General features: G+C 35.5%; 1 protein-coding gene across 8 annotated transcripts in view; it reads right to left on the reverse strand.

The window, feature by feature from the left end:
• CACNA2D1 (calcium voltage-gated channel auxiliary subunit alpha2delta 1) overlaps positions 1-25,060 on the reverse strand; it is a 476,780-nt gene that overhangs the window by 181,795 nt on the left and 269,925 nt on the right. For all 8 annotated transcript variants that reach the window (XM_025449554.3, XM_025449559.3, XM_025449557.3 and 5 more), the window contains exon 5: positions 13,114-13,155. In XM_025449554.3, coding sequence (XP_025305339.1) covers positions 13,114-13,155 — 42 coding nt within the window. The remainder of the gene's footprint in view (positions 1-13,113; positions 13,156-25,060) is intronic.

A 25,060-nucleotide genomic window follows, 5' to 3' on the forward strand; every position in this document is an offset into this window, starting at 1 on the left:
CTTTCTTTTAAAAAAAGGGAAGAGAACAAGATCTGTAAAAATCATTCTAGCTCTGAAATTTCTAATTCTGCAATCAATGAATTTTAACTTAAAGAGAATTATTACAAATTTTTTTTTAAATGCCAAGTAACTGCAAGAACATGTAAATGGTGGAATGCTGGTATAGAGAAGCATTTACCAAGGGAGTCTTTCCTTAACCGAAGCCATTGCCCCTGATGATTTGCCCCTCAATTTAGGGCAATACATTTGTAGTGTAGAGCTACAGACATCAGTCAGACAATTTGTAGCCGAACATGAATTAAAACATCAGTTGGGCATTAACGCCTCAATTTCAGACTTTACTTTTTACTTTCCTTCACTGTTAATCAAGGCCACCGTTTTGATAAGAATTTAAATGAAAATGAATGTCCCATGTGTCCGTGGTCTCCAAGAGAATCATTGGAGGGTTGGAAGAAGACACTAGAACTTACTCCTATTACTAGCAAATGAAATATGAAAAAAAAATAAAGTCTTCTAATATGGACTATATGGATTGATTTACCACTCCCCTCCACCTGCCTTACTGGCTGCTGTGCACTGGTCTCAGGTCACCTGTCACACTGCAGGTCCCACAAGAAGAGAGAGGAAACCCCTTACACTGGCATCTTAAGGGCTGTCTTCTCACTGGATGGTCACTTTCACTGTAGTACTCTATCCTTGGTATGTAAATTTACGTGTTACCTTCTCTGGTTTAACCTATTTCACATGGGCGAGTAATTCTAGAAGATCTTTGCAAATTCATAATTATCAAAGATCAAATGCTCGTAATGGAAGCTGCACCAAACAAAAAGTTAAGGACAGAGACGATGCTTCTATTTCCAGCACTGACTCTTCTTTAGTCTCATTACAGCATAGGAACTGTGGTCCCATTAGTTCAATTAGACGAGTCAGTCAAAAAAGTTACTATTATCAATTTGGATTTATATTTATTATTGAATAATAGTGCCCCATGGTCATGTGACTTATTGAGGTATTTCCCATGGTAATATGAGGTCATCATAATTTCCAAAGGCATTTAATAACTAACCATCCCGGAAAAATGCTTATGCTTTTTCTTATAGTGATTTTTAATGCCATATGCCCTTAAACTTATACTTTGTAAAGTCTCACTAAACTTTTAAAGCCTCTCTTGAGGCTTGTCAATATATCAGTTGACAGTATTAACTATTAGCTGAACTAACAAACATACTAGTTCAGTAGTACATATACAGAATTTATAACTAAATATTCTTATATCAGGAGGTGCACTTAATATGTGCAAACCAAAAAAAGGATGAAGATACCATTCAAAACAATTCAGTCCCTATCTTTGTGCAGCCTACTAACTTTTACACAGGTTAAGTATAAAATGCCCATATGATGCCAGTGAATTTTCCAAACTTAACAAATGTTTACAGAGTTCTAAATAAAGGTACCATACACTACTTCTGAAAAGAAAGAACTGGGGGTGCTGGGGTGACTCCGTCGGTTAAGCGTCCAACTCTTGGTTTCAACTCAGGCCATGATCTCAGGGCCCTGGGATGGAGTCCCACATCAGGCTCTGCACTGGGCATGGAGTCTGCTCAAGGTTCTCTCTCCCCCGCTCTCCCCTGACCCCTTCCCCAGCTCATTCTCTCTCTAAAAACATTTTTTTTAAATAAAAAGTCTTTGAAAAGAAAGAAGTGGATATGGAATATAAAAGAGAATTATATATGCCACTTCTCCCAACAACTGAGAATCAATGTTTAAACTATCCTTGCAAAGGGAGTATATGCCCAAGAGCACAAAGCGTTAGAAAACTGCCAAAAGAGACTCAAAAAATTTTAAAAGCTTCAAAAACCAAAAGGCAGAAATCCTAGAAGAAACAGAACCTAATCTAAGCTATCTTTTTACTACTTTCATGTTTGTTTGTTTTCTCCCCAGCGAACCTTAATGTGGCTATATTTCACACAGTGGTGCCTGCAGACTTTTAAGTATCAATAGTAAATACCACTGCAGATAGTGGATCAGATCAGTGAGGATTTATGATGCCAAGTCTAACAATCTTTTCAATCCTACAGCTCATATTTTACCCACTGCAAATCACCTTAAACAAATAACTGTCAATGAGGAAGCTGATTAGATAAAATACAAACCAAATAATTAAACATGGACAGAATAATGAGTAGGCATACTAAATTAAAATTTTAAATCAAAACTCTCAAAAGATTGTAACCTTCCGTCTTATAACAGCCACATCAGGGCCCTTTCTCATCTCCCAAAGGTGCCCCAGGTAGAGGCAGGGTGGCAAGAATAGTGACACATGACTCTCGCTATGGATCATACCATCAGCATGACATTCAATTCCCTGCATAGCCAAATACCATGTGTGTGACACTGGGCAGGTCTCTTGAGCTCATTAAATTGCATTTGTCTTATCTGAAAATCATTAAAATAATAGTATATGTCCGAATGGATTAGTGTGGACTTTAAAAGGTGCACTGTATATAAAACACTTACTGCCTAGTATAGAATAAGCATATATATGTTGAGTATTGTTACAATCCAAACATATAGCATCCAAAATATTTAAACCATTTATTTTAAACTAATACACAAAACAATTCTGATTAAACCAATTATTATACAGAAGCAATTTAATATTTGATTTCTCTGCCATCACCTATTTGAGGAATCAATGTCAGTCATCAACAGAGTCTGAAATAAAGGTCGCATATTATAAGATAGTGTAAAAAAAAGAAAAGAAACTTTCGCTTAATTCTTTCATTAATAATTAGAATAGACTGCGTTGCTGTTTGATGCATACCTCTACTAGCTCATTCTACAATCACATTTGTTTCTCTAAAATAAAATAAAATCATGAAAGATTGGGCTTTCAAAAAGACATTTAGATAGGGCATTATGTTGGAATTAATTTTAATGTAGACAAGATTCTGCTAAGAAAATAAATAGCAACATAAATATGCAAGGGAATTCAGGGGACCAGCCAAATGTCGCAGACAGGTCAAATTTTTAACACGATCAATACAATAAAATGTACCAAATAAATCAACTCAACTTATCGACATGGGAATTGTGGGGTTGAAATCATTTCATCTGAAATTTAGTCAGAAACATAGATCTTGGAATTAGGTTAATAAGGGTTTGTAATGATCTGCTTTCTTTCTGCTTGTTCTGGGAATTAAGAAAATAGTGCAGCTTGCTGGTACAACTCAAGCCTTCTGGGGAATCTGCTTCACTAACCTTCAGGGAATTTAAGGATTTGTTGGGACAGATGTCTCTAAAACCTAAACTAAGAACCTCAATGAATTTCAAATTTCAGGAGAACTTGAATGTGGAATTTCATTTAAAAATGTTGCATTAGGGGATCCCTGGGTGGCGCAGCGGTTTAGCGCCTGCCTTTGGCCCAGGGCGCGATCCTGGAGACCCGGGATCGAATCCCACGTCAGGCTCCCGGTGCATGGAGCCTGCTTCTCCCTCTGCCTCTCTCTCTCTCTCTCTCTCTCTGTGACTATCATAAATAAATAAAAATTAAAAAAAAATTTAAAAAAAAATGTTGCATTAGGAGCATTTTCTTTCATTTTTTGACATTTAATTTTCCTTTCAAATCTGGTTAGACAAAATCTACAAAGATATGAAGACAAATCACTGCATTGTGTTTATATTTTTAAATAGTTTTTTGAAGATTCTACTCAGGTATTTATTTTGTTAGGCATTGTCTTAAGTTTTTTATACAAATGCAAGGATTATATATATTCATAACAATAAATGGAAAATAGCTCAATCTAATACCCCTTCAGTATTGTCAGCAAATACACACATACAAACAGGTTCCACTTGGAGCTAAAATCGTTTCAAATAAATCTTAAATTTATTATAATAAATTAATAATTATTTTTTAAATTATGCTCATTAACATTCCTGATTACCTATTACAAGATGGGAAAGTTCTACATGCTTTATATGTGTTAACTAGTTTTCACAGTAACTGTGTGAGGTAGTTATTACTGTTACCTTTATTTTACAGATCAAGAGAGTAAAACACAGAGAGATTATATGACTGCCAATATCACTTAGCTAGGAAAATAGCCGAGCTGGGATTCAAATCCAGGCAGTGGCACTCCAGAATACAATCTCTTAACCATCACACTCTGCTCCCTCCACTGTATAACACGGTGTATAATGATCATACATGTATGTCTTGTCATTTATTTAAAGGAGAAAAACAAATTGCATACAGAAGTATACAGAAATGAAATGGCATATCACTAATTTATGATAAAATATTTAAGCAAATAATAGAGGAAGCAATTATGGAGATATTATACTTTCCTGTCTTCTATACATTTAAGATATCTTTTCCTGGTGAAAAAAAAGTTTAAAAAAATGTTACATAGAGAGGCACCCATTTTAATGCTATCACCTCTTCAGAAATGAAATTGAGCAACTATTACTTATTCTAATTATGTGCAGATTCACATCTTTAGTTTGATGGAGTAAATACAATAAGTCTGATATCATCACAGAGATTCATAATAATTTAGCTTATCAGATCTGCCCTGACTTGGAACCCCAAATCCTGATTCTCATGGCACTTGAAGGAATTGGATATAAATATTCTAAACCTGCTTATTCCCAACTCGAATCAGTTTTGGATGTGGAGGAACCACATTGCCTTTTTTGACATTACTGCTGGTCCTCATGACTGTTTCAAGGGCCAAGAGAGGGAGGCTTAGGTGAGAAAAGATGAGAAAACTGTGTCCATGGTCAAGGACAGCTTTGCCACTCCCGTCTTAACTTGTTTCCACCCAACCTCGAAACCAAACATTTTCACTTCCACCATCCTTGCCAGAGGTTTCCTAGTTACTTTGCAAATAGAGCGCCACTTTAAAAAGTAAACACATTTTTACAAATGCTATGTAAGTACTATGGGTATTGAAACATATGAAACCTACCCAATTTAATAGGTATCACCTCAAAAATTACTCCTACTAACTATTACTAATACTAGAGAAAAAGTGACTAAGATCCTTATCTCAAGGTGCTAAAAATTTAAGAGAAAAGTTAATCCCTGTATACAAATGGTGTATTATACCACAAGACCAGATAGGTGTGACAACTAGTTTATGACACTCAGAGGAAGGAAATACCATTCGCTACCTAAAAAACTCAACAAACCTTCCAGAGAAAGTAGTACTTGAATTGGCTTATCAAGAATACTTAGTATTTTATTAGAAAAATAGTAGGTGGGACGCCTGGGTGGCTCAGCAGTTGAGCGTCTGCCTTTGGCTCAGGGCGTGATCTCCGGGGTCCTGGGATTGAGTCCCGCATCGGCATCCCTGCATGGAGCCTGCTTCTCCCTCTGCCTGTGTCTCTGCCTCTCTCTCTGTGTCTCTCATGAATAAATAAATAAAATTTAAAAAAATTGTAGGGCATAATGATCACATAATTGGAGGAGAGAATATATTAACATTAATTAGCACACTGGCCATAGGAATAAGTGTCTTAAGTTTCCAGTAAGGTATGTGCTCAGCATGGAACTGTGGATCAGCAAATAACTTAGCCCAGTTACACCTGCACCTTTAAGTCTCGATTGGAAAATTTGTTTACATAATCATAGTCATAACTTTTCATCATCCATTGCAATCCAAAGGGACATTAATTTTACCCTTTATTCCAGCAACTGCTTCAGCTAAATCTGGCTGTCACGAAGTATTTTTATACCCAGTGGTGAATATAAATACCACTGATCTAAGTATGGGAGTACAGAAATCATAAAACGCCCCTGAGGAATGGTCTTATATCACAGCCATTGAAAAGCTTATAACTCGACAGCTCCCCACAAACTAACTCAGATACAGCCAACTGAAAGGTTATATTCCAAAGGAATAATTGATTACCTCTGAACGTTTGTTCTACCTTTAAGTGAGGCCATGTATCATCATTATAATGAACAAAATCAATAGATTGCACTTGAATATATCATTCTGTATATTCAAATCTTAAGTGCTGATAGACCAGCATGCAAGAATAACAGGAAACCGGAGATTCCAAATTTAATCTGGAATCCAAAATATACTAAATTTACGTCCTTCTTTGTATGATTTATTTCTACTATGAAAGCTACTCCTTCTTCATTTCCAGTTATTCATATCCCACATGCCCACCCCCTTCCCCTCACCTTCCCTTAAATGCTGGGATGCTACAGATTCTCTCCTGTACATTTTTTTTTATTTTATCTGTTGTGTGCATAGGTGATACAGGCTGAGAGTAAAACAAGGGAGTAACGGGATTGTGGCAAACTGGAGAATGTACCACATTCAAAATCATTCAGATTCTGATCTTAACACTGTGCCAGCACATCAACACGTATCCGTAATTGAATCTGGCTCTGCTATATGGGAAGCTTCACACTTGCTGGGGAAATTTCAGCCACCTGTTTTCAAAGTCCACTCATAAGCTAAGCATAACAGTATTCGAGGCCAAATTAAATAAATAGCTGCCTCCTAGAAATCTCTTCTTGGATTTCCTTGAGCAAGTTTTTTGGTATAAATGTTCTTGAGTTTTGAAAATCTTGGCTAAATCCTTTAAAAATCTTTGCTAAAAAATATTCCTATGTCCATTATCCTAACCAACATAAATGTATTGTCTCCTCTAATGAAAGAAACACTGTAGCCTTTCAAATCTACAATTATATACAGATTTCTTTGCAAACCTGAATGCTTTCTTCCATTAAGCTTTTTTTTTTTTTTTTTTTTTTTAATCTCTAATCCATACGCTTTGACTTGATCTTTGGGAACACATGATGTATGGTTCACCTCACTGCATATTGTCCCCATCCATATGTTATCGTTTCTCACACAATTTTTTAAAACATTTTTGACATTCTGGGAGTATTTCCTCTTTCTTCTGATGGATAATCTGCACTCTTAAGTTTGTTAGTTCATCCAGTGAAATTGTTATTTTAGTAGTATTGATTTTGATGATTTTATTTTAGTCTACTTTACATACAGATCACTGGTTCTTTCTTTAGAGAATAAGCATACATTTAATGTTTTCTGCGAAGTAACTGAAAGAATATCTCAAAGGAAACATGTTTAATACTACAGTATTTTTACTGTACTATTATTGATCTCTTCATGTACTCCCTCCACTGACTGGTTTCTATCTGATTAGGTTTTTTGTTTTTTTTTTTTAAGATTTTATCTATTTATTCATGACAGAGAGAGAGAGACAGGCAGAGGGAGAAGCAGGCTCCATGCAGGGAGCCCGATGTGGGACTCGACCCCGGGTCTCCAGGATCACACCATGGGCTGAAGGTGGTGCTAAACCACTGAGCCACCAGGGCTGCCCTCTATCTGATTAGTTTTAACTGAAGGAAGACTTTTCCCGTCTCAAGATTAGGAAACAGCAAAATGGTACAGATTTCTTTCCAAGCATTTGTTCTTGCTTCTGTCATATTTGTAATTTGAAGGCAAAGAATGGAATTGAATGTATAGTATGGTTTCTGGTAAAGAGTAGGCATTTGAGAAGGGGGAACATTTTCGTCAGGGTCTTTTGATTCTAATTCTTCAGATAACAGAAACACACAGGCCTGGGCTGAAATTGAGCATGGTGGTAAAAGGGCATCCTTAAAAATGAGACCAAGTATGGAGCACAGAGATGGAAGATATATAATTATGACTTTGCTAATCATCAGCCAGTTCGTATTTGTGTCAAGAAAAGCTTCTCTTGAAACTTTGATTCACTGACTTATTGGGGGGGAAAAAAACCTCACTAAGTGATTACAATGTGCTGGTTGCTGTAAGAACTAAGTCACCTGCTGTGAGTACCAACAGCTGCCCTCCAGGAAGTAACACTCTAGGGAAGGATCCCAAGGGAATAATTTAAAAAGACTGGTTGTACCTCCAAGAAGAAGCTGCCATTTCTTTATAAAATTCACGATGACTTAGGAAAGAACTAGTTAAGTTTCATCAGTGTCTCAAATGCCAAACAAAGGCAATAATAACTGATATGAACATCTTGACAATTGAAAAAGAATTAGGGATATAGTATTTTACACATATTTACATGTTAATAATATAGATCATTAAAGGTACATGGATAATGTAGAAGCATAAAATAAAATGTGAAGCTCTTAAGCTCCATTTCAAGAAGCTCTTAAATAAATATTTAAGAATAATGTCTAAAATCATACATTCATCATGGACATGGAAACAAAATGACTGATGTAAGAGAGGTAGGACATCGAGAAAATGATCACTATACCACTAGGCATGATAATGGAAAAATAAATCCTTTCCTTAAAAAAAAAATCCTGCTAAAACAGAAATGGAGAAAAAGTTAAAAATCATAATCACAGGCTCAGGATTTACAATCCTTTGGTCTCCTTCAGGAGGCATAACATTTAAAACAGAAACATTAGCTCTCAACCATTTATACTACCACTTAAACAAATGAGGACAAATTTATTAATCAATAATATTGTCTCAATATTACCAATCCAATTAGTTCGTTTATTCACTAGATATTAGCTGCTGATGTGTGAGATGATAAAACTACCATTCTATAATTTCCAGTTACCTATTTTTATTACTGGATGTGGCTTTATGGATTTGAGTAATAAAACTACTGTAAATAATTAAATCAGTATATAAAAAGTCCAAAGGGCAAAGAACAGTGATGACAAGCCAATGTGAACCAAAACAATGAGATGACATTATGATTTGTTAACATTTGATATACAAAATATTAAGCACTACAAGTTGTGAGTATTGGAGCCAATTAAATCCACCTCTATTGCAAGACTTCTGGTAAAGTTTGTAAATTTCGCCATGGAAGTCCAACTTCATCAGGTAAGAAACAATCTTCAAAAAAAATGTGTAACTACTGTAAACCAAAATTAGAATATCAAAGTGTAACATTTACTTACATGTCTGAACTTTCTTTCATTGTAAGATAATAAATATTTCCATTGCAGAAAATAATTTAATTATACTGATCAAAACACATGCATTAAGGGGAGACTAAGAGATATTCAATAAAGCACATAATTTTATGTACATTGTACTATAAAAAAGAGTTTTTTTGGGATGCCTGGGTGGCTGAGTGGTTAAGCATCTGCCTTCAGCTCAGGGTGTGATCCTGGGGACCCAGGATTGAGTCCCACGTTGGGCTCCCTGCAAGAAGCCTGCTTCTCCCTCTGCCTGTGTCTCTGCCTCTCTCTCTCTCTCTCTCTCATTAATAAATAAATAAAATCTTTTGAAAAAAAAAGAATTTTTCCCTCAGTTCCAAGTTGAAGAACTTGAATAGAAGTCACTCAGATAAGTGAGTAGCATTTTGGAATTAACTTCAATAAGTCAAGAAGAGGGAACTGAGGATCTGTTCATAAGCTGCTAATTATTTTGCAATTAGTATTCTCTCTTTAGTAACAGAATCCTCTATTTTGTTTGACTGCATGCCTACGTTGAGGAGGATTAAATTCCCACATCCTGATGCAAATCAGCAAGGCTGGTCACCAAGCTGCGGACAAGGGATGCAGATGTGAGCGATGTGTACAATCTGCAAACATACACTTAAAGGCCCACGGCTTGCCTTCTACTGCCACGCGCCTCCTTCCTGTTATCTAGGATGCAAAACTCAGTGTGTATGTTGGAGCAGCAATCTTGGATCACAACATGGAAAAGCTGTACTGAAGAGGGCGGAAAAACTGAGAGAAGGACCCTGGAGCCTAGAAGATTGAGACTCGCCACATTAGGTCTCATATCTAGAATGTTTACATGAGGGAAATAAACTTTTGTCCTTCAGTTACTTTTATTTACTTTAGTTCTCTCTATAAGAGTCAAACCAATACACCAATCACTGCCCATGGTTCATTTTTATTCAGTGTCTAAGAGTTTACAAGAGCAATAGAACTATCATTTCTAAAGCACTATAATCTTCCCCAATGAAAAGTTTCATTGAAAAAAAAAAATAAAAATAAAAAAAGAAAAAAAGAAAAAAAGTTTCATTGAAATATAAAATAAATTACCTTATAGTTCTTAATAAGCTCTCAAAAAATTTACACGAAATAGTACAATTTTCCAACAAACTTGATCCCGCTACTAGTATTCCGAGAATATTCTGAACTGCAATGAAATCTGTGGATCACCTAATTACCTAGAGCATGTCTTACGTGAAGGGCAAACAATTTTAATGAGCTTTACTGCCTTATAAGTGAGTATGATTTGGAGGTTGGAATGAAGCGTGAAGCAAAGTCTCATTTCTATCCTAACCCTCTTCCTACTATACGATATTCTTTGTGAATTATTCTCACAGTTATTATTTATATATAAAGAATTGAAAATACTTTCTCTAAATCCTGAGCATCATTTTATTTTTTCTGTGAATAATTTTTAAGTTTTACATTTTAAAGTTGATATTTTGCTTTACAGAGTCTTGATTTCACTTGCTAAAGCTTATCTCTTGGCCTAAGAAAGAGAATGCATCTTTCTTATAGGTACGTTTATAACTTATTATAATATTATAGACTTTTGGGGATGGAAGAAGGCAATAAAACATGATGAGTTCAACAGGTTCACTTGTATTAATCCTTTTTTCTCCTACACAATTTTATTTGGATAAATGAATAAACATCTGTATCGGCAAATGATGTAGCCCTAAGCACTGAGCACAGCTCAAGTAGTAGAAATATACAATCCCTGCACACTTTTCCATTTTAATGGACATATACTAACTTTGCAGCATAGTGACTGACTACTATGAATTTTACCTTTGTACTATTCTATTATACCACTGAATACTAACTGGGGAGGCGCTCACTAAAAGGCTGCATCTACATCTATGCATATGGTTGTTAAAATCCTGAACAAAGAAAACCCACTATTTCTATGCAAAATAAAAAAACTTTCTAATTCAGAAGCAAACTTGACGTAAGTAAACAAAACTATTTTATTTGACACCAAAAATAGGACTTCTTTATTTGCTTTAAGGAAAAGAAAAACATATTTGCAAACATATTTGATGATTATTTGGTATCATCATCTTTAGGCAACACTCAATTGGGGGATTGGACCAAGCATGTTCATCCAACTACTTTATTTAATATGAAATCTTTGTCATAGTTTTACAAACTATTTGTAAATAGCTATAATTAGTATAATACAAGGAAGGGTGAAAAAGATTTATCATGTATATTTTAAATGACCACATAATTTTTAAATATCAAATACTAATCCATTTAACAGTGAAACAAAATGTCTGCCCCAAGATAATATTCATTCTAATACCAATCAATAAACTACTTTTTAAAAATTTATTCATTTGGGGGATTCCTGGGTGGCTCAGCGGTTTAGCACCACCTTCAGCCCAGGGCATGATCCTGGAGACCCAGGATCGAGTCCCACGTTGGGCTCCCTAGGTGGAGCCTGCTTCTCCCTCTGCCTGTGTCTCTGCCTCTCTGTGTCTCTTATGAATAAATAAATTTTAAAAAATCTTAAAAAGAAGATTTATTTATTCTGAGAGGGAGAGGGAAAGAGAGAGAGAGAGAGAAAGAGAGAGAGAGAAAGCCAGTGCAAGCGGGGGGTGGGGGGGGGCGGTGCAGAGGAAGACGGAGAGGAGAATCTCAAGCAGACGCCCCAGTGAGCACAGAGCCCGATGCTGAGCTTGCTCTCAGGACCTGACCATCAAGATCATGACATGATTCAAAATCAAGAGACAGACTCTTAACCCACTGAGCCACCCAGGTGCCCCATCAATCAATAAACTATTAAAACACCTTGTGTTAACTGTTGGTTTGTCCCTAACAAACTTCCTACATCATTAAAATGACATATAAAATTATCATAAAAGGATAATAATTATCATAAAAGCACTAACAAAACACCCATGGCTAGTAAAAAGAAAGCACTTTTTAAAAGAATCCTAGTTCTTCATTTATTAAATGAAGAAAACACAAGCTCCTTCCTTCATAGTGTCATAGAAGGAATTAAATAAAAGAATGTGTGTAGACTGGTCAGGAGTGTGCAGGCAAGATCAGTGCTCAATAAACTATGATGTTCAGGAGTAGTAGTAGTGGTGCAGTTTGAAAAGGTGTGGCATCTCAAGCAAACTACCTTGTGTTGTTTTTTAATTTTTTTTTCTAAAGGCCCGCTACAATTGATTTATATATGTTTTTCACTTTCCCGTGAAGTAGCTAGGAGAAAATAGTACATGAATATATTTTCTGAGTCAGATTAAAAAGTGTGAATAATAAATGGTAATTTTTTTTATATTTGTTTGACTTGTTCACAAATCTATCCCAAGTTCTTGGAAAGATACCAAAAATACAAGAAGCCTTCAACAAACACTTTTGGATAAATAGGTGTAAATAAATATTTTTTTCATGATAAAAAAGTCAAATATATTAGAATTTAAATGAACTTAAGTGTAAACTTATTTTTTATAATTTTGCAAATGCTTCCACTATAACTGAGTCATTAAAATGTCTCCCTCAAGTCTGCTCAAATGTGGCAATATTAGAAGTAACTTATTTGTGCTAAAATAATCCATGTTTGAAAATCACCTGAATATGTACATTACAGTCATTTATTGAAAAAGGCATATTGAACACCTACTATGATTCAAAGATCGGTTGGGCAAGGCACAGCTTCCCAGGTGTGGTTCACATTGTAGGGGAAATAAGTGGGCCCCCTGGAATGTGCAGTTCAGGCCAGAGAAGACCTGCCTAGTAACCCTGGTGAAAAGAGTCAGGCTCCAGAGATGGATGGGATCCAAACTCTGTTGCCCATGTTGCTAATGGAGTGTGAGATACCACAGTCAGCGTGGAGGGCTGAGGTCTGCACAGGGCACAGCGAAAGTTCAGATCCAGAGAAACACATGGCTTTTCCACCCAGAAAGATGCCAAAGACAATTTATTAAAGATCACATAAGCCCTAAAATCCATCACTACCTTGTTAGGTCAAACCAGTATTCTGTTTATGCTAGAGAACGTTTTCTGAAAAACTGAACCTGCTATGTCAGCTTCTTCTATAAAGCCAGTCATCCTAGCATAATTCAGTTTATCTCAAAGTTTAATGTAAAACTTTTAATACTCACATCAAGATCATCCTTGGCATTGTAGTAGACAACTTCATTGCTCTATAAAAAAAGAAAAGAAGAGTGCTTTATTTATTTGAGTAAAAATGTAAAAATATACTGGATCAAGCACTGCATATATTTTATGTATATTTTAAATAATAAACCCCTCATAATATTCCTTTCATAAAATACTCCACGAAGATCCATAAAGATAAGCCAATATTTTCTAAAACCATATTAAAACACTGTATCAGTGATACATCTTGCACTGAGGAAAATGTATCTCAGTATAGGTCTGAGAATCATTTGTCAAGAAAAAATAAAGAATGCATAATGCATAGAAGTTATATATGTACACACTCAGAACACACATACACACACACCCCTAAATCATAAAATCATAAACAGAATAATTCAAGAAAAATGTACAAATGTGGCTTGCTAATACTTCACTGACAATGTGACTTAAAAAAAATATATATATATATCACATGTTGAAATTAGTGAAGAAAGGTGTATCTAGACAATATTGGCATAAATTTCTTCATGAGATTCAGACAAGAGATCAAGAATAATTGAATCTAGACAGCAAAAAAGATCAGATTATCTAACACACTAATATTATCATATTCTACCAAAGTGGTGAATGAGCACTGGCTCTTCAAGAATAAATGTATCCAGACATTTCCATCAGCCATTGATGTTGCTCAGCTATGCCATAACTATAAATTATGGATATAAATTGTGTTACAGAATGAAAATGGAAAGGAAAGAATGAACAAATGACTGTCAAGGAATTTAAAGGTTTTATTCTTTGAGGCTCCAAGACTAGTTTAGTTCTCTGCAATGTTAAAATAACCCACTTATACTGATTTCCTTTTCCTTTCTTCTCTTGATTGGAGATATGATCCATCTTCCCTATGTCTTCAGGAGAAACTGGAGCATTAGGTAAAAATGCATTTTTCTGTGCCTCATTTAATACCTAAAACATGGATACTCTGAAATTGTATTAAAGGAAAATACAGTATACATTTTTGTAAAAAGAATATTACTCTAAGAAATTCAAGAAATTAGTGCTTCTTAAAATATATTCCACCTCCACTAGTTAGAAATAACTAGTTCTTAAGATATTCTATGGCCCTATGACTTTAAAATAAACAGTGAAGTTAAAATCATCTCTTTTCAGCTTTTGAGTTTCAGTATATGAATGTACATTATACATCTCCAGGAATAAAACAGATCTTGTTTTGTCTCTCAAATTTATTTGCTACGGAATCTGCCTCTCTTTTTTTGATCTGAGAAATATACCATGATCCCAAAGTTCTATAGATGATAGATCTCTCTGAAGACCAAACTAGAAACTATATTAATAAATAACAGAATGCATAACTCATAATACTAAAGGAAACCATGACTTTGAATTTATTTCATTTAGAATCAACAACTCTAAAAATTACCATTTAATTAATTCCTTTAAAAAGAATTAAGTAGCTAAGGAATTTTAACATGCATAAAAATTCTAATTCCTGAAGCATTTCTTACAGCATTAATTTTGTAACAAAGCTAAAATACAAAATCAGAATTCATCATATACACAAAGTAAGAGAATCTTCTGAATCCACCAGAGTCTCAAATCTAATTAACAGTTTATTGATTCCTCTTGCAACACTGTAATTTATATTTAGGAGACAATTTTCAAATTGGAATGTGGATTCCATCAAAAGATAAAATTCAAATAAGTTTATCTTCATTTTAGACTTTATTCCTGCTAACTTCTTTACATTTACAGAATTTAAATGTAGAAAATAAGATGAAACTGCATTAAATTTCAAGTGATTCAACATCATTATTTTCAACAAACATTCATTAAATATCTATATACACACATCGCTGTGCCAAGAGAGACAAAAAGATAGGTTAAACATAGCTATCCCTAGCTTTTAAATAAAATAACAGACACTGACCAATTACATAAAACAACTAATATATTTAGACTTACATTTGGCCCATGGTAATAGAGCTAACAGACTACATTTTTTTTTTAATTTTCTTTCTTATACACAGGGTCACATATAACAAATAAAGAGAATTTAATTAAACCTACAATTAAGAATATCACATACAGAGTCAAAAGAGGATAAAGCATGATAAAGAAACACTAGTTTAACTCAAACTAAGTATTTTGATTCTATTACATTAAAGTGTGCCTGAAATAAAAATAAAAATGAAGAAAATATAAGTTTATTGGAGAGTTTTCAGACATTTTTTCCTTTTGTTATTGTACTATATTTTATACAAAATCCTATTACTTTTCTTCCAGAAACTCTATATTGCTTCTAAAACTTAATGAAAATGTGTACTGCAAATTTTATTTAAATTTTATGCATCTGCAACAGGCTTTCTAGACTCTGGAAGACATAAGATCCCCAAAATTGATTTTTTTCTTCTATTAAGTAAACTGGAAAAAAAACCCAAACCACCTTATTCAATAAAATTATACTGCATACACAACAACCATACTTATTTTAACTGAGGTATTTTATTTCTCTACTTTTAAAAAGCTTTCTTTAGGGGTGCTAATCAGTTAAGTGACTGTCTCTTGATTTCAGCTCAGGTCGTGATCTCACCCTCCTAGACCAAACCCCTGTGAGGCTCTACACTCAGCAGGAAGTCTGCTTGAGATTCTCTCCCTCTCCCTCTGCTCCTCCTCCCCTGCTCTCCCTCATTCCCTCTCACTCTCTTTCAAAAAAAAAGAAAATGCTTTCTTTATACAACGTTCATTTCTTATATGGTCAAAATATAAATACAAAGGAAAACAGAAGTATGGCTTTCTAATAAAACTCTAAAGTAATTAATTAAATGTGTTCTTAGTTCATCATGATTTAATAAGAGAACAAAGATCATAATGGACTGCGCAACTGGTTGCTACATCCATTGCCTTAACAACAAAATGTCTTCTTCACCAATGCATGTGATGTTGCTTTTGGCTTAGAGGCATTTTTTACCTCATTTTTTATAAACAGACTTTCTCAAACCCTAAACTTCGCAGTGACAGGATGCACATTTCATTTACTCCCTGATCTTACCTAACAGAAAAGCTCAATTGATCCATTTCAGTAAGCATAAATCTACATAGGGCATCAGGATTTGGCGAAAGTGTAACTGCATTTAATTCATCAACCAGCTCACTATCATGGCAATAGGACATTAAAATAAATGGCAAACATTCACAGAACGTTTAATTTGTATAATCATCTATAAATAATATTTCCAGTCTCAGTTCCTCATGCTTTCTTACATAAAATTAGAATTGTTTACTTAACCATGGTTTTTGTTTAGAGTTGAAAAGTGGCTTAGATATTATTTTAAATATAAGCTTGAGGAAAATTCTAATTTGGTGAAGTCATAGTAATTCTCTTCCCCATCGCATTCATTTTTAGCTATCTCCTCTACTATTTAAAATATATGACATGTGCGGCTATGTTAAACTAACTGAGTCTGAAATCAAATCGCTCAAAATATATCCAAAACCATCTCAAAGGGATTGGGTTAAAAGACAATTCTCAGGAATCAAGTACAATTCACACTGAATCAGCCTATTTTTATGTTCTGCTGTCTGTCTTATAGGGATGAAAATTAGGAGACCAAACTGTAAAAACAGACACATGGCCTGAGGGGGGCAGAACTGAAAAAGAGGAAGTATCAGCTGAGTCCTTTCTTCCTTTACTGGGCCCCTGTCTCCATCCCACTCAGACTGTACCCAGGGAGATTTGGGGTCTCCCAACAAACAGAGGGAGCCAAGCTCACTCATTCAACGATAGTCTGGCGATCTTATTCTGTACAGCTTTGGAAAAATAAAAATGAAGACTATCCACACTGTGCCCATAAGAAGCAAGTTTCTCATCCTCCTCGTACACATGTGCCAAGAATATCAGAGCCAGTTGCTCTGACCTGCTATAACTGAAGAGTATCTCTCGTTAGTTACCCTTGGATGGCATGACCACACCGGCCAAAATTTCCCCCGGTTTCAAAATAGGTGAGAGTTAAAAACTTCAGATAGTTTAAATATTCCTCCTGCATTTACAATCAATTCAAGCGCGTGTGCGTGCATGCGTGTGTATGCATGTGTTTGTGATTCATTCACTTATCCTATCACTCAAAATTCCCTCAGCCCCTCCTCCAGGAAAACACAGTTATATCAGTTATCTTTTAATATTTTAGGACGATGCCACATAAGCTAATTATTACAGGCACAGAATACAAAATTGAGTCATCCTGTTTCTCTACCATGCTTCTGGCTAGATGTTTTCATGCAAATTATTGGACAACATCACCTTGGAAGGTATTTACACTCAAATACAAAGGTTTTTAGTGGGTTTTAGTGTATTACATACAGTGTGATTGGACAAAGCCAGCAACAGCATCAAACTAGATTCGCAGATTAGTTAAACCTTTAGAGAGCTATTTTTCATCATTTGAGCAACACCAGATGACAAGAACAAACTGTTTTGTTTCTGATTTTTAACCAAGTAGTTTAGTTATTTATTATCTCCTTGAAACAAATTTACCCAAATGTTCCACGCTAACATAATACTGCTGCTTACCGAAATTTAAAGCATCTCCTAGCAAGTTGAGAGATGAATTACTTTAGTTTCCCATTGTTTCCAAGGAGTCAAAATTAAATCTGGGCAAAATAGACCATTCCATCTTAAAAATGTATATTGTGAGTGACAGTCCCTTGCATGCCACTCTCCTATAAAACTTGGCCTCTGATGAATAGAATGAATTTATGTTAAAAATCGGAAGCAGAAGTACAAAGCTTCCACATGGAAGTAAGATGGTGCCAAAGAAAAGATTTAAATATTGGAACTGAAAATCAGGATTTTATAGCCAACATCTGAAATATATGACACATTCAAAATTCAAATGGAGATCAACTTCCTGTCCAAATTACTAATTCTCTTTTCTTGGCTGTATGCTTGACTCTGCACATGATCCACAGCCTGACAAATTTTGAGCAACTGTATTGTCTGCTAAAGTTGCTTTTTAAAAAATCACATTCTTAATATTCATTACTTTTCAGTTCCAAAAATGAAGTCAATCAGGTGAATATTAAGGCTACTCTTGTTAAAAATGAGTTGTGTCAATGGTTCCTGCCCACCAAGATCCATACTGTTTAGCACAAATCCGTTACAATTCATAAATTCTGATTAATATATTTTTGTCACAATCTGACCTGGTAAACCCACCCCCCAATGCCCTTGACATGAGCTCCAGTCAACCAGGTCCATAGGACATGATAATCAGCAGCTCTGTAGCTCTTTGTGAATAAAAGAACTTAGGAACCTATTGTGTCTGTGTGTGCATGCATGTGTGTAGGGGGGCGAGAATGGTGACTATGAGCAAAAATTCCCAAAGACAGCTGAGAGTGGTTGATGCAGTAAACTGAAGACAGGGGTTCTGGAAAAACAGTATTTTCCTATGTCATTATATTTGCTTGAGGTTTGGACACATGAGCACGCTGCTGATGAAAATAAAAAAGGAAAACTAAAGATGGGCACATTCCATCGTGAGATCAGTGTCAGCAGATTCAAGGAACAAAAGCATGAGGAAAACCTACATTCACATATATGACAAGAGGCAATTAAAAGAAAAAAAAATGATGTAAGGGGTCTAGCACAGTGCCTGGCACACAATACATGTCCTGTATGTTATCAACCATCAGGAATATCCATAGAAGTTATCTATTAGCATTAGCTCGTAGTTATATATGAATTGATCATTTATTTTTCTTAGACCAGTTAGTATGCTGTGAGTCTATTTAATTCATTTAAAGTCTTTTCTTCAAGCATTTCACATGGCAGACTGCAAAAGAAATGGGATTACTACTTGCTGTTATTGTTTTTAATCTGATATATTAAATAAGGTTGATTTATTTTAAAAAGCCCAATAAGGGGCACCTGGCTGTCTCACTCAGAAGAGCATGCAAGTCAGGGTCGTGAGTTTGAGCCCCACATTGGGTATAGAGATTGCTTTAAAAAATTGAAAATAATCCTAGTACAGATGTAATGTTTGACAGTTCTGTAGGCATCCTGTCCATTAAATATGTTACATCCTTCAAATTTCTCTGTGATTTTAAATACTCTAAATACCATACTACCTGACTTCTCTGACCATAGAAACTAATAGGTGCCTAAATCTATCCATTAATAGTATCTCATTTCTCTATTCCTTTCTTAGAAAGATTCCATTTTTCCAGGTGTAGTTACGGTTTCAACAACTGAAATGCTTAAAGTTTGAATCCTGATGAGACAGAGGCTACTTCCAACTGCTTGCTTTCAATCACAGAACCAATAATTTATTATTTTTTTCTTAAGCTAGTTGGAATGTGTTTTCTGATACACAGGCTCCACGCAGGGAGCCCGACGAGGGACTCGATCCCAGGTCTCCAGGATCAGGCCCTGGGCCGAGGGCGGCACTAAACCACTGAGCCACCCAGGCTGCCCTAGGCTGATTATTAAAAATAAAATAATGATGGTTGCCTGGGTGGCTCAGCAGTTGAGTGTCTGCCTTTGGCTCAAGTCGTGATCCCAGGGTCCTGGGATCGAGTCCCACATCGCGCTCCTGGTAAGGAGCCTGCTTCTCCCTCCGCCTGTGTCTCTGCCTCTCTCTGTGTCTCTCATGAATAAATAAATAAAATCTTTAAAAAAATAAAATAAAATAATGACATATTACTAATCTCAATTTTGCATATTTGAAAGCTAAGACCTACAGTAAACTGAATCCAAAAGTGTTAATATCTGGTCAAGTACTAGTCCCTCCCATGTACTGCTATCCTAAATGCAGATAATCTACCTCTTAGAGACAGTGAACTCCACAGATACTCTATGAAGTTCACCTAATAATAGTGTCTAATAATATTTGAGATAGATTTGTCTTATCTGTTCGTTTAATGTTGCCTTATAATCGAATATAAATAATAGTGAAAGGAAATATAAGGGAAGGGAGAAGAAATGTGTGGGAAATATCAGAAAGGGAGACAGAACATAAAGACTCCTAACTCTGGGAAACGAACTAGGGGTGGTGGAAAGGGAGGAGGGTGGGGGGTGGGGGTGAATGGGTGACGGGCACTGAGGGGGGGCACTTGATGGGATGAGCACTGGGTGTTATTCTGTATTTTGGTAAATTGAACACCAATAAAAAATAAATTTATTATAAAAAAATGTTGCCTCATAATCTATTTTAACATGTGAATTTAATTTAATACTAATTTCTTTAGCTTACCAGAAGAAAAAAGAACTGGAAAATAACTTCGGCCTTTTTAAAGTTTACTTCTGTTACTTTTAGCAGATAATATTTTACATTGATTCATCAGGTGATTGCTATTATATATTTGTAATACTCTAACTGTTGTGTTTATTTTTAATGTATGCATTTATTTGAGAGAGAGAGAGTGAGTACACAGAGGGAAGCAGCAGACTCTCCACTGAGCAGGGAGCTCAAAGTGGGGCTCAATCCACAGACCCCAGGATCATGACCTGAGCTGAAGGCAGGTGCTTAATCAACTGAGCCACGCAGGCACACCTGTTGTGATTTTTAAGCAGCCATTATGTTGCTAGTAAATTGAAGAATTCCTTAATAACTGTGCCAGCACATTAAACCAATCAACGAGCCAAAGTCCTCTAAGAAAAGTCATCACAGCAAAAGATGATAGACCCAGGTGTCTTTACTATATTTCATCACCTGATTACAAAGAGGCTCACAACTCAATCACTGAGCAATACTATGGGGCTAGTGACACGACTGGACACCCTACGCAGGAAAAAAAAAATATATAATATTCAGCAAAGGAAATGTTCATCATTTCTGCATTAAAGAAATCTTAAAATAAATTGAAAAAAGAGGATTGCAAAAAGAAGAGAGATTAAATTGTTTTGATTTGAGCAGAGACAGCATTCTATTATGTGTCTATTCAATGCTTGTGCAGTGTCTGCAACGTTGTATGAACTACTATCGACTGGACAGATAAATGAATAAATGAGTAGTAACATTAAGCCATGAAGGAAGTGTTAGAAATTCTGAACTAAAAATATCAACAAAATACACACAAACGTGCATATGTACACACACAATGCATCAGAGTAAACAAAAAGTATATAGTTTTTAAAAAACAGTTCCAAATAAGCCAAAGCATACACCACTTTCACTCTGAAAGAAATCAAAGAGGAATTCCAATTGGACTGTGATTCCAGAGTTCTTTGCTTGTTGAACTTCAAAGATCAATTCCTATTAAACAGAAAAGCTATAGCAATTTATTTCTTCATCTGATAAACTTTAATAAGAATCTGCCTGTAAGGTTCTTTTAGTGCTCCAAATAAAATTGATAAATATATGATTTAAACTGCAGGAGAAAAGCAAAAGCACAATATGAGAAGATAAATATATTATTTTCTTCAGCTACCAAATCCCCTAGGAAACTCAGCACAGGATTGGACAAACACATCTATAATATTGAGGAGAACTTGCTTTAATCTCCTTTAATCTATAATTCTAATGAAGCTTTAGGTATAATCATCTAAAACATTAAAATTTAATCCATCAACATATCCTATTTTCTAGGCTTCTTCCTACTGACTTTGATAACTCACAGATTTTCTTGACTCAAGATCAAAGTTAACAGCACTTGATCATAACAATATATGATGGCCTAGGATTAGAGTCATGTTAATTTGTCCAATTGTAATATTAGCACTGCTTTTTCCAATTAATCATTATCAACCTCAGAAAATTATCCTGCTAACACAAAGTATATAAAGACTTACACTATGGCTAATGAATTACTGAGCATAAAATAATCTGTCAAAATCAGAGCTCTGAAGAACATTAAACTGGTAACCATTATATAAATGTATCTTTCATTGTGTTTAAACGAGAAAGAATGAAGGAGAAAAAGTTTTGATTATATGCCCATTACATGAAAGGCATGTACCTATGTTATATCATTAAATGTTATAAATTTCCCTGAATAGGGGCACCTGGTTGGCTCAGTCACTTAAGCATCTGACTCTTGATTTCAGCCCAGGTCATGACCTCAGGGTTGTGGGATCAAGCTTGTGTCCAGGTCTACACGGGCCTTGGAGTCTGCTTAAGATTCTCTCCCTCTCCTCTCCTGTACCCCCCTTCCCTTGCTTGTGGGCGCACACATGTGCTCTCTCTAAAATAAAATAATAATAATAAAACCCCTGAATATATATAATAGATATAATCTTGAAAATAATATATTGATAAAAACTTAATTAGCCTTATATCATGGTATCACTTTGCTTGTTGGATCACTTCCTCTTCTCCATCCCAACTCCCCACTATTGAAACAATCAGTCTGGCACTCTAAGGTGAATATTTGGGCTAATATAAATACATCATCATTCAGCTGTGGTATTTTATCAGGTTTACGTTCCTATCAGGAGGCAATAGTCTTAAAAGCCAGTCTTATTAAAGTAAGATTTAGAAGATATTTCTAAATTTAGAAAAAGGGCAACTTTATGTAGAGAGACAAAACTAGATACCCCAACAATAATCAAGAGTTAGAACTCAGCATATGGACTAAGGGAAGTTCCTACCCATGAGGAAACGACTGCTGGGACTTTGCTGACTTGGTTTTGAAGAGCAAAGAGAGAGTAAAGAGTGAAATATACATATCCTGGCTCCTCTCACAGGTAGAAAAGAGTAAGAAAGGAAAAGAGGCGTTTGGGAGAAATCCTAGAACAGAGGGGAAAATGTCACCTTTCCTATTTGGGATTCTGGAATTAAGCCTTTTCACACCTTGTGTATGGCCACGAAGCTTTTCTTGTAGTGGAAAAAAAATTTCCCCCTCTCCCACTTCAAATCAAGGTTAGGTCCCCCCGTTAACGCCTCTTGTAGCACCTTCTGACCTCTTCCTCCTCCGTACAGCAGGGAGAACAACAGTGGGCAGGCATCTCACTGGTTTACTGAGTGGAATTAATGACTGAAAGTCAGATCCAGAGATTGGCTAAACCCCCTTCCTCAATCCTTGTACTTACTGTTCTATACTGTGTTCACTTGTCTGAACTCTGTAAGGGGAGAGACAATATATTGGTCATCTTTGTGCTCGATGCCTGGCCAGAGGTCCATCAGAAGTTAGATGCCAATGACTATTGAACAAGCCTGCCTTCCTCACGGAGTTGTTGAAGGACCTGCCTATTATCTTTATCCTCTACAGACAAGGTTTTTGAGAAGAGGTTTCCACCACTGCCTTCAATTTGGTTCCCTAGAAGCAGACACTCACTTAGGATTTAAGCACAAATGATCAATGTGAGAGGTGACCCCAGGACATACTAATAATAGGGAAGTGAAGAAGTGAGAGGTGGAGACAAAGGATTTCATGTGAGGTACATTAACGAGCAGGTGGGCAATCAGGGCTCAGTTCTTCTGGGAACCACTGTGTCTCAGGGGTGGTATTCACCAATACTGGTCATCATTGTTTGACAGTGTTCATTACTGCAAATTTCTGTCCCCACTGAGGGCACTCAAAAACTTACAGATGCTTTAGGAAGCTGGAGTGTGTATGTGTGTGTGTGTGTGCGCGCACACGCGCACTGAGAAGATGTGGGCAGGAAGTCAACATCTACCACAGGCACATAAAGAGTGTTGTAGAAATATTTACTGAGCACATGGCTAAATCAACAAATGGCTTTAAGCACCGACTAGTTAGCAGTATGACTCTCCTCAGATTGGCCTCCTCAGGTACAGAATGATTAATCAGTTGACAAAAATGGTCTCTAGATTCCTTACACCTATATATTTTGATATTTCCACTGAGTGTTTTGTTTTAGATAACACAAGAAGATTCAGCGGCTTTGTTCATCTGTTTTTCAGTGAGCCTTTGATTACCTTCTCTTATCCTGTGAACATTCAACAGAATTTAAAGAGATATCTTTCAGTTCTGAAAAAACAAAGGCAAAGCTTACTCTGAAATTTTTCTGACATATTTCTTTAGAAACATGCACAAGTGTAAAAAAAGCTCAATGTCTTTATTTTTCTTTATATCTAGAAAGATCAAGTCAAAATATATTCACGCATTCCTGAAAAATAATAACTTTCTCTGAGGATGGACATTTTGAGATAGACACATTCACCAAAAAGCTTGAATGAACCACTTTAAGCTGTAATATGAAGAAAACCAACCCCTTTACTCCTACCAAATAGCAAACCAGCAATCTCTCCATTATAGCATAAAATTAACTGTTCTATATCAACCACTGCTACCTTTCATTAATATAATGAAATGTCATTCATGTGTGTTTAACTGAAGTAGAAATCATATTTTTTTTTCCCTAGGGGATAGATTACAGTTTAAATCTGTATTACCTCTCTGTGAAAATAGTTTTGCTAACAGTACAAAGAAAGGAATGCTGTTGCAAAAGAAATGAATAGAAATAATATCTGACCTTTTAGAAGCCCTCCATTCTATCTGCATAATACAGAATTGCTTTGGAAACAGATTCCTACTAGCCTATACTTCATTAGCCTAGCTTAGTAACTGTATTTAATTAAGTTGTATTTCAAACAGCTTTTTTCAATTCAAACTGTTCACTCAGATATAACTTGTCTCTAATTAAAACATGCATAATTGTTAAAGTGTTAATTTATGAAAGCCACAATCCAAAAGATTCTCAAGGAATCCAAGAGACTCAACATACTCCTAGTTGCATTTCGTCTGTTGTCCAAAATTTTTAAAAAGAGGGACAGAGAAAGGAAATTCTGTGGACCAGGCTTCTTCTCTCAGACATACTTTTATAAGTTATTCAATTTCATTTTCATAATGTGTAATCTTTTTTCTAGAGTATTAATTAAAGATATTTTTCAAAATATTACAGCGTTGTTCCAAGCAGAGGCAACATGATGTAATACACATGATAATCTTAAAAATCTGAATTCAGTTCAA

Source organism: Canis lupus, chromosome 18 (assembly GCF_003254725.2).
Source record: "Canis lupus dingo isolate Sandy chromosome 18, ASM325472v2, whole genome shotgun sequence".
Classification (NCBI taxonomy): domain Eukaryota; kingdom Metazoa; phylum Chordata; class Mammalia; order Carnivora; family Canidae; genus Canis; species Canis lupus.